Genomic DNA, 10,849 nt, shown 5'->3' on the forward strand with positions numbered 1-10,849 from the left:
TGGATAAAAAAGATGTGGCACATGTGTAAAATGGAATATTACTCAGCCATAAAAAGAAATGAATTGAGTTGTTTGTAGTGAAGTGGATGGGCCTAGAGTCTGTCATACAGAGTGAAGTAAGCCAGAAAGAGAAAAACAAGTACTGTATGCTAACACATATATATGGAATCTAAAAAAAAAAAAAAAAAGGTTCTGAAGAACCTAGGGGCAGGATGGGAATAAAGACGCAGACCTACTAGAGAATAGACTTGAGGACATGGGGTGGGGGAAGGGTAAGCTGGGATGAAGTGAGAGAGTGGCATGGACATATATACACTACCAAATGTAAAACAGATAGCTAGTGGGAAGCAGCCGCATAGCACAGGGAGATCAGGGTGGGAGGGAGACGCAAGAGGGAGGGGATATGGGGATATATGTATGCATATAGCTGATTCACTTTGTTATACAGCAGAAACTAACACACTATGTAAAGCAATTATACTCCAATAAAGATGTTAAAAAAAAAAAAGAAGTACAACTCCCAGCATATGTGTTTCAAAAAAAAAAAAAAATCCGCTTTTCTAGAGCAGGGGTTGGCAAACTTGTATAAAGGGCCAGGGAGTAAATATTTTAGATTTGCCTTGTGATCTCTGTTGTATCTACTCAGCTCAGTCATTGAAGCCAAAAAGCAGCCACAGTAAAATGTAAATAAAGGAGTATAACTGTTTCAATAAAACATTATTTATAGACAAGGAAAAAAAGAATTAAAAAATAAAAAATCTTCTTGCTATTAAAAAAAAAAAGAAATGAAAAAGTGATCTAGAAAACATGGTGACTACAGCTTGATTAGGCCAATTTTATGACCTTGAGTGACTCACGGTCACTCAGTCTGAGATTTTTCTTATTGGAGAGACAATCTTCAAAAGCCAATTCACAAATATTAATTTTAGAAGAGGGGAAGTATATTGGTGAAGGAATTACCGTGAGAAGATAAGTCTCTTGAGAATAGCATGAAAAAAATAATCATGTATCATTAATACTTTTTGAGAAATTATTATGTACCAAGTACTGTACTAAACAACACATAAACATTATCTTATTTAATTCTCATTAATCCTACAAAATAGATTTTATTTTTATCATCCCCTTTTAAAGATGAAAACACTAAGGCTTAAAGAGTTTAATTGGGCCAAAGTCATATAATTATTAAATAGCAAAGCCAAGATTTGAACCTAGATTTTTTTTGTTTTGTTTTTCATTCCAGATTTGTAGCTCATAATTAGTACAGAAAAAGCCCAAGCTTGGAGTCAGGCAGAGTAGGTTCAAATTCTTGCTTTGTCCATAACTCACTAGTTATATGATGCTGGGTAAATTATTTAACTTTTCTGAGCCTCACTTTTCTCATCTAAAAATGGGGCCAGGAGTCCACTTCATGGAGTTGTGAGTATAAATTAGCACCCTGTGTGGCACATAGTAGATGCTCATCAAATGTTATTTCCCTTATTCTGTTCTTTCCAGTTTCTGGCACAGAGTAGATATTTATATGTTTATTACATAAATATAACAGGCAATTAAAAATTTTCATATATTACCTGTCTCATCTGGATTAATTTGGTAGGGCATAGATCTGAGAGGGGTAGGAAGATGTATATAAGAGGAAGGGGCCCTAAAAGGGTTACTTTAAGAAGCCAGAGACAAACCTAGTCTATTTTCTGTGAAGACTGCGCTGCCTGCTGTGCCTTCTACGGAGAGCCAATGAGTTACCTGACTCACCTCAAGAGATGGAGAAACAAAGATACCAGTGAGCAACAAGCTCATTTTGCCTCTTTCACTAGGTCTCCTGCAGGGAGTGTTGTGGGTTCATACAGCTAGGAACTAATGCAAACTCTCCCAGGGAACCGCTGGAGAGGAAATTAATTAACCCCCGCCTCAGCTTCCCGGTGGGGGACTGGGAATTAAGCTGTCATTCGTGGCTCAGGCCCCTCTCTGTGGCTGTCTGAGACCCTGAAAGACAACCCGTCTCCCCTCCCCGTCCTGCTGCCCTTGAACGCCGCTCTGAGCAGGTGAGATGGGCATTCCCCTTCGGAAGCAAAATCGTGCAGTCACTGCCACTTGTATGTAGGGTTGGAAACGCCGGAGACACCGCCTCTAAGGGGGCTCAGAATCAGTTACCCGTAGCTAAAGTAATGCGATTTGCAGAGATCTTGAGAAAGTAGCTTTAGCTGTGGGCACCAAGGAAACTGTTCAGCGTTTGGGATTCTCCGGCATCTAGACCATTGTTAGCTCTCCAAAGGGAGGCTCCTGCCCTGTGAAATTCAAAGCTGCTGAGAGCTCTACTCTTAATGAGATCTTTCAAATAGGAGAGCTCAAATGGTCCATAAGAATCATAATGTCAGGTGGATTTCATGGTCTAGACAGATTTGAAATTGCCCCCCCTTCTTTTTTTCTTTAAGGTTTCCCCATAAACCAACAGTAATAAAAAAATTTAAAGTTCTTCTGGGAAGGGATTGATTTATTAATAGAAACTACTGGTTTTCTGCATTGATGGTCTCAGGGATTTTCATTCCATGGTTATGATGACTGGCTTTCCCCAACAAGCCTCCAGAGTTCCTAGTGGTCGATTTATCAATGCAGGATGACAAGTTCATTGTTGTTCTCTGGAAGTTTTGGCTCTCAAGAACTACTTGGGGTTTTAGGCTAGGAAGATGCCTTTGGGAGAACATTCTTGTATGGAGTGGTAAATCTGCTTGAAAAATGCTGGATCTTTTCAAATTGAGATAGAACCACCCCCTTGCTCCTCCTCCACCCCCACCCACCCAAGGGAGTAGATTTCTTTCTAGAGCTTTCCAAGAGCCAATCAGCTGGAAATATAACCAGTTTCTGGAAGTCCAGGACTGTAGGAGTTAACTTGAGTATCCCAGATGTTACCACACCCCAGCTTGTGTAAACAGAGAAATTGACATCAATATGAATAACTCAGCCTTCCTACTTGTACCAGTTTTCCAGGGCTACTGTAACAAATTCCCACAAATCTGGAGACTTAAAACAATATACATTATCCTTACAGTTCCATAGGATAGAAGTCTGAAACAGGTCTCACTGGGCTAAAATCAAGGTGCCAGCAGGGCTGGTTTCTACAGGAGGCTCTAAGGAAGAACCTGTTTCCTTGCGTTCCCCAGTTTCTAGAGGCTGTCCTCATCCCTTGGCTCGTGGCCTTTCTTTCATCATTCCAACCTCTGCTTCTGCAGTCGTTTCTCTCACTCCAACTCTGATTCCTCTTGCATCCCTCTTATAAGGACCATTGTGATCCCGTCAAGCCCACCTGGATAACGCAGGATAATCTCCCCACCTCAAGATCTTTAACTTAAATAACACTCACCAGTCCCTTTTGCCATATAATATTCACAGATTCTGGAGATTAGGATGTGGACGTATCTGGGGGGCCATTTTCCCGCCGACCACGCTATCTTGCTCCCATTTGCTTATTCAGGACCTTCAACTCCTGCAGTTATTCCTAAAGGGTTATTTGGAGTTCCTAAGGAGTGCCTTTTTCCCACTCCAGGTGCTCACAACAGGTTCCCCCTGTTAAACTCGGCCGCTCCTCAGAAAGCTTCACCTGAGGAAACTTCACCGTGGCACCCAAGATGAGAACTCTAAGGCCTGGACCTGGAATGTGACCTCCAAGGCTCCCAGGGGCTCCTCTCTCCAACAGTGCTGGATCCCATGGGAGAGATGTGGAGAATGTTCTTCTCTCTGATTTGGGGCTCTACATAGTCACGTGGGCCCCATAAATCATTCTTTGTGGCAGGAGTCCTACAAAGGCCCCTCTTGTAAACAGATTTTTGCTCAAATCCTCTCTCAAAAGGGATGCAAAACCAAATCAGGAGGCCAGGTGGGGTTCAGGTACAGGCATGGTGCCAAACAGCCTCTATGATGTGCAGATAACATGGTAGGTACTGGGGATTCAGAGATGAAAGACAATGTCTCCTCCTGAGGCTCCTCACAAGTCTACCTTAAATTAGGGAAGCCTTCTCACAATGAGCCCAGGAATCACCTGGCTATCTTGTTAAAATGAAAATTCTGATTCAGTGGTTCTGAGATGGACCTAGAAATTCTGCATTTCTAACTCTCTGAGTAGCAAAGGTCTAGGGGAGACTGACCATCAGCCGATGTTTCATTATGATACAGCCTGATAAGTGCTTTGCCACCAAATCCACAAATGTTTTGAGCACAAAGGTGCACCTAGTCAAGGCTGGGGGAAGGGGAGGGGATGATTCCTAGAGGAAATGACAAGTTTGAATGGAAGTTTTCCAGGCAAAGAATTGAGGGAAAGGATGGAGTCAAAGGGAACAGCATATACAAACAGAGGGAAACAAGAGAGTTCTAGAACTGCAAGAATTGCACAATGACGGCAGCAAAGAGCTTAAGGATGGAGGGGTGGCATGAGATGAGGCTATTGAGGTGAGCAAGATGCATCTGATCACGTATGACCTTGTGCCCCAGGCTAAGAAGTATGGACTTCATCGAGTAAGCAATGGAGAGGAGATACTTAGACTAAGAGAAAGGAGAAAATGTAGGCAGAGAATGATCTCTGTTACTATCCATTCTTGGAAATGTCAGCCTTGTTTTGACTGGCAAATTATAGGGCAATTAAATGAATGACAGGAAACGTTGCCTTCAAAAAACAGACCTTATTTAGAACCCATGGGCCTATCAGGATAATGCCATATTTTCGGTCAGCCAAGCTCTGTTTCACAGCAGAGTGGTGGCAGGGGTCGAACTGGTTCTGAAACCATTGGAAACAAGCCTGGGTGAATGGATGGGGTGTAGATGGGGGAGAATAAGACCTGCTCTGCTGGTACATGAGGGACATTGTCTCAAAGTTTTGCTTGCATACTGCTTCCCCTCATGTCTTTTCATCTTAGCCTTGACAGTGATCAAGTTACATATCACCTTTTTTTTTTTTTTTTTAAATTGCATGCCAGTGAGTTTATTTATTTCTTTATTTTTGGCTGTGTTGGGTCTTCGGTTCGTGCGAGGGCTTTCTCTAGTTACGGCAAGTGGGGGCCACTCTTCATCGCGGTGCAGGGACCGCTCTTCATCGCGGTGCGCGGGCTTTTCACTATCGCGGCCCCTCCCGTTGCGGGGCACAGGCTCTAGACGCGCAGGCTCAGTAGTTGTGGCTCACGGGCCCAGCTGGTCCGTGGCATGTGGGATCTTCCCAGACCAGGGCTCGAACCCGCGTCCCCTGCATTAGCAGGCAGATTCTCAACCACTGCGCCACCAGGGAAGCCCCATATCACCTTTTAAAAGTTGTACAGGTGCCACTTTCGCAGACTGTACATGGGGCCAGGACTCAGAACTTGGTCCCCATCCCTGCTCAAATATCAAAATGGAAGTTGTGGAAACAGGTATGGATATAGGTGCTAAAAGAAAATTACAGTCTGGAAGGCAAAGATGCCCAAGATGAATAAAAATGCCTCTCGCTGTTTTGTTTTTTTATAAATGTATTTATTTACTTATTTATTTATTTTTGGCTGTGTTGGGTTTTCATTGTTGTGCACGGGCTTTCTCTAGCTGCAGCAAGTGTAGGCTACTCTTCCATTGCGGTGTGCGGGCTTCTCATTGCGGTGGCTTCTCTTGTTGCGGAGCTCAGGCTCCAGGCGCGTGGGCTTCAGTAGTTGTGGCATGCGGGCTCAGTAGTTGTGGCTCACAGGCTGTAGAGCGCAGGCTCAGTAGTTGTGGTGCACGGGCTTAGTTGCTCTGAGGCATGTGGGATCTTCCCGGACCAGGGCTTGAACCCGTGTCCCCTGCATTGGCAGGTAGATTCTTAACCACTGCGCCACCAGGGAAGTCCCAAAAATGCCTCTCATTGATTGAACACATGTTATGTGCCAGGCTTTGCACTAGGAGCTTAAAATACACCATCACATTTAATTCTTTGTGATCTGGAATGGCATTATTATTACCATTTTAGATGAGAAAACTAAGGTTCAGAGAAATAATTCTATTTCCTAAGGTTACGTGGCTGACAATGCAGGAATTAAGATTTGAGCTGAGGACTGCCTGACCCCAAAGCCAACTCTACAAAACCACCTGGATCAACAGCAAAAGTTGATTGTAGTTCAGGTAGGTAGTCGGCAAAGGAAGGGTTCAACGTGAAGGAGTAGTGAGGTGGTGCAGGCATAGCGACTGGGAATCTGCGAGTGGACACACACATGGCTCCAGGCAGGGAGATGTCGAGGAGGTAGTCTGTACCACAGAGGTCAGCTGGTCAGCTAGCAGGACCTCAGAACTCTCCAGTTAGAGTGGTAAGAATGCAGCGGCAGTGAAGAGATGATGCAGGCGGCCAGGAATGAGTGGGTAAACAGAAGAGAGGCACAAAGAGATGGACTGGGGCAGAAATTTACTTACCTGAATAGGGCAGTAGGTGGAGATGGGTCTCGGGAATAAGGCAGAAGCCAAATTTTCGAAACTGGTCAAGTGGTCAGAGGCAGATAAACAGTAAGTGTGTCATAATGGACCACTGGATGTAATCCCCATGACTGGTGTTTTCCAATCACAAGCACAAGGTATAGCCAGCACCTTGGATGGGTCTCGGCATACAGCAAGTGCTCACTCAATACACGTCAGATGAATGAAAGCATGAGTGTGCGGGTGTCAGCTTTTTCAATTAAACTTTATTTTCCTGTCAAATCTTTTTTTTCCCTTCCCTAGCCTGGCTTCCAGTCTCTATAAACTTTAGAGTACTTGAGAATCACGTGGGCCACTATTTAAAAATGCAAACTTCCAGGACCCACCTTTGGTAGAATTGAGGTTGGGGCTGAAGACTTTACAACAAGCACCCCAGAAAATTCAGGTGTTGGTGGTCCTAGGTGCACTTTGTTTTTTTTTAACATCTTTATTGGAGTATAATTGCTTTACAATGGTGTGTTAGTTTCTGCTGTATAACAAAGTGAATCAGCTATATGCATACATATATCCCCATATCCCCTCCCTCTTGCGTCTCCCTCCCACCCTCCCTATCCCACCCCTCTAGGTGGTCACAGAGCCCTGAGCTGATCTCCCTGTGTTATGCGGCTCACATTTTGAAGACCACTGTCTGCATCCTGACCCTTACACCAGGACCACGTGACTCCCCCCTCCCTCCAGGCCCACCTCCAGCTCTCAGGATCAATCTGGATCCTAGTCATGATATCTTGAGTCTGTGCTTTCACTCCCAGAGGATTCTTTCCATCCTCATCCGCTGCTCATCAAAAAAGTTATCCATTCTTCAATGCCCAGAATGAGTACATATCCTGCATAAATCTGTTTCTGATAACATTAGCTCTGAGGTGAGGCAACTCTGCAAGATGCTAAAGCTATTCCCTGAGAAAAGAGCTTCTATTGTCAAATACATTTGGGAAATGATAGTGATTAATAGTTATTCAAAGTTAAACAGCTCCCGGGCTTCCCTGGTGGTGCAGTGGTTGAGAATCCGCCTGCCAATACAGGGGATACGGGTTCGAGCCCTGGTCTGGGAAGATCCCACATGCTGCAAAGCAACTGGGCCCATGAGCCACAACTACTGAGCCTGCGCGCCTGGAGCCTGTGCTCCGCAACAAGAGAGGCCGCGATAGTGAGAGGCCCGCGCACCGCGATGAAGAGTGGCCCCCGCTCGCCGCAACTAGAGAAAGCCCTCGCACAGAAACGAAGATCCAACACAGCCAAAAATAAATAAATAAATTAATTAATTAAAAAAAAAAAAGTTAAACAGCTCCCTTTACTGCAGACTTCTCAGAACCTTAAATATGCTAACAATATGACTGTCTTAGAGGAGGATCCTTTGTGTGTCTGTAGAGGACACTTGGAGACATTTTGCTCCCATTCATGCTCATCTTCCTATTCTCTGAACTTCTTTTTTATATTTAGGATTCATAATATGAAATAGGACACTTATTTATATTACAGTTAATCTTTTTTCAGCTGTGCCAAATGCTCCTTGAAATCAGAAATCAGGTATTATACTCAGCCTCTCCGCCCCCCAGCTATCTGAGGGCTGAGCACGTAATAACTCAATACATGCTCAAATGAAAATAACATTTCTTTTCCCAAAACCAGTTATGAGTCACTAAATTGGATCTCGATTTTAGATTCAATCCAACATTGTCTTCTCCCCAGGAGGTGTTTCTTCAAAGTAACTTTTAAAAACAGGGCAGTTTAAAAAAGACAAAAAACAAACTCCTGTCTTATCACCATCCTAGGGAGCACTGAACTATTAAACTGTTTGTATAAAACAATCTTAAAAGTAATTCTTGCCTCTTAAAGAAATCTTAGAACATTCAGACAAATAGAAAGAAGAACAGAAGATTGTGTCTCAAATATATCAATTGTTAAGATTTTTGTTATATACTTTAAATTGTTTCCCCACCTTGATACTTATGTACTGACATGAATTTGTTCCTTTTCTCCTGAGTTTCTTTATGTGTCCCCTGGGGCAAGGTGACTTGGTGATGCTGGAAGCATGTTGGGCTGTACTGGCCTTGCCAATGGGCACCAGTGGGGCTTTACGCCCGGCCTTCCAGACAGTCAGTATCCCTCATGATTCCAGGCTCTGGTTGGGTACCTGGAGTTGTCTCAAATGCCAAGAACTTTCCTGCACAGGCTCTCTCTCTGAAGACAATTTCTATTTGACATGAACACGTGCTGAAGGTGGCAGGAAGGGCTCATGACCAAAGAGCATAATTCCCAAGAAGGCTGTCAGTGTGAGGAAGACAAGCGCCCAGGGTGAGCTGAGGTTACTTTGGGGCAAGGAAGAGAAATGCAAAGGAAAGAGCTCCTGTTGGCAACACATCATGCCATGTTACAAGAGAATGAAGAGAAAGCAGAGCTTCTAACTTCTCATTTGTCTCCTCTCTATTAAGGAAGATTATTGTAGGGAAAGAAAAACAGGTTAGTTGAGGAGCAAATAGGATGGGGATAATTATGCCCAAGTCTTTAAGGCTCTGATTATTAATGTCTCAGGAAACTTAAAAGAACCATGAATGGGATCATTGAACTATGCCAATAATCTCCATGGAATCAAGGAGAGCCAGAGAGATGCCAAGAGTCCTTGTTTCCAAAAAGTAGACATACTCAGTCTCCTAAGTATGAGAGGACAAAGGATTTCTGAAACTATCCTTGGCAAAATGTTTGAATTTTTGGAATTTTAAAAATGGATGGCTTATAAGCACTTGGAAAATTAGAGATCACTGGGAGCCAACATGATTTATTACAAAGACATATCTAAATCAACCATTTCTTTTTACAATAATGAGATTTAAATAAAACTCACCCATATAACAAGAGATAATAACCAACATCTATGTGGTGATTAATATTTACTATATATGTGACTTAAATTGATCCTCAGATCTTCATAACAAGTCTTTGAGTCAGATACTATTACTGAATTTGACACTCATTTTACAGATAATAAAACTTTAAAAAATGGAATCTTAGAGAAGTGAAGTAATTTATAGAATCTCCCTCGGCTAGTAAATTATGGAATTAAAGAGATTTTCTGACTCCAAGGCCAACACTTACTTCTTTTGTTACACTTTCTGTAAACATTGTGTATCTTGATTTCAGCCAGGCAAGGGCCAGATCTTTATTGATATCCTCATGGAAATTATGAGGGATAATGGAAGGCTGCAAGTACATTGCATTGTGATCCGTTGAACCAATGTAATCAATGGATATTGATTTACAGATTGACGTCATCTTAGAAGGAATTCTTCAGTCATGCATGTGCCAAGCTCTCTCCTTTTTCCAGTTCTGTTCAGTAATTTTAAGCGATAGACAAAACATGAACAGCGTTTGTATCAGGTAATACTAGCGCACTCTGCAACTCAGGTGTACCAAAATGTAACTTCCTTCTTTTTTGTATATTTGAATTCAACTTTGCTCGTGAGTCCTAGAGTACACAATCTATTCTATTCCATTTTGTGATGCTGATTTTTTCTAGTCAAGTTACATGTTATTATCTCAGTCTTAATCCATTCACTTTGGCATAAAGTACAGATTTTCAGGACTTCTTTCCCCTTCCCTCTCCTTTCTTCTTTCTTCCAGAAGACATCTGTGCACAGAGGGAAGCTTTCAGAAATAACAAAATGGCCACAGGAGGAGGCCTTTCTGGTCTCTGTGTCCTTGTCCAGTCTCTGTTGGTGATGAAATGGGTCCCACCTGGCCTCTGGACCTGGACCAGCATCTGCTGATGTTTGAAAATCCTACCTTGGCTCTCAGCTGTGATGACGTCGTAGTCTGGGTCTCCTGTAGGTACCCCAGGCCCCTTCATTCCCTTTGTCCTCTCACTAGGGCACGTGGGGACTTCTCAATCTCTCGTGCACTCTGACCAAGCTATAGGGAATGGGGTGCACTACCTCAGAACCATTGTCCTGACAACATTCCAGCTTCTCTGTACCCCAGGGCAATCTGTGAGTGATTGCTTCCAGGCAAGCAAGGCATAAACCTCGTGCGCCCCAAAAGTCTTGCCCCACCTGCTCAGGATGTCTATAGCCACCTCTTTCTTCCAGCTGCCCTCAAACTTTGAGCTTCTAAATTGTGATATTAGAAAACCTGGTAGCACACGAGGAAACGGAGGTGGTCACGATAATTCTCTTCACCTAGATGAAGGTCAGCCGCATGGAAAGGAACTTTTCAAACTGAAGGAAACTCCCCAAGTGATAGAAATATGATTTTGGACACAAGTCTATCCAACCTCAAAGCTGGTGTTTCAGTGTCATAGGAGTGTGTTAATAGTTCAAACTCGAGGATAACTAAGAAAATATACACAAAGTGCCTGACATATAACTGATCCTCAATAAACGGTCATTATTCTGAGCATCCTCCT

At 43.2% G+C, this 10,849-nt stretch overlaps 1 protein-coding gene across 1 annotated transcript in view; it reads right to left on the reverse strand.

Moving 5' to 3' along the window:
* Positions 1 to 10,294, reverse strand: part of LOC103011333 (40S ribosomal protein S7-like) — a 44,492-nt gene extending 34,198 nt beyond the window's left edge. Inside the window, exon 1 of the mRNA XM_057549145.1 lies at positions 10,231 to 10,294. Coding sequence (XP_057405128.1) covers positions 10,231 to 10,294 — 64 coding nt within the window. The remainder of the gene's footprint in view (positions 1 to 10,230) is intronic.
* Positions 10,295 to 10,849: the final 555 nt, after the last annotated feature.

This window comes from Balaenoptera acutorostrata, chromosome 6 (assembly GCF_949987535.1).
Source record: "Balaenoptera acutorostrata chromosome 6, mBalAcu1.1, whole genome shotgun sequence".
Classification (NCBI taxonomy): domain Eukaryota; kingdom Metazoa; phylum Chordata; class Mammalia; order Artiodactyla; family Balaenopteridae; genus Balaenoptera; species Balaenoptera acutorostrata.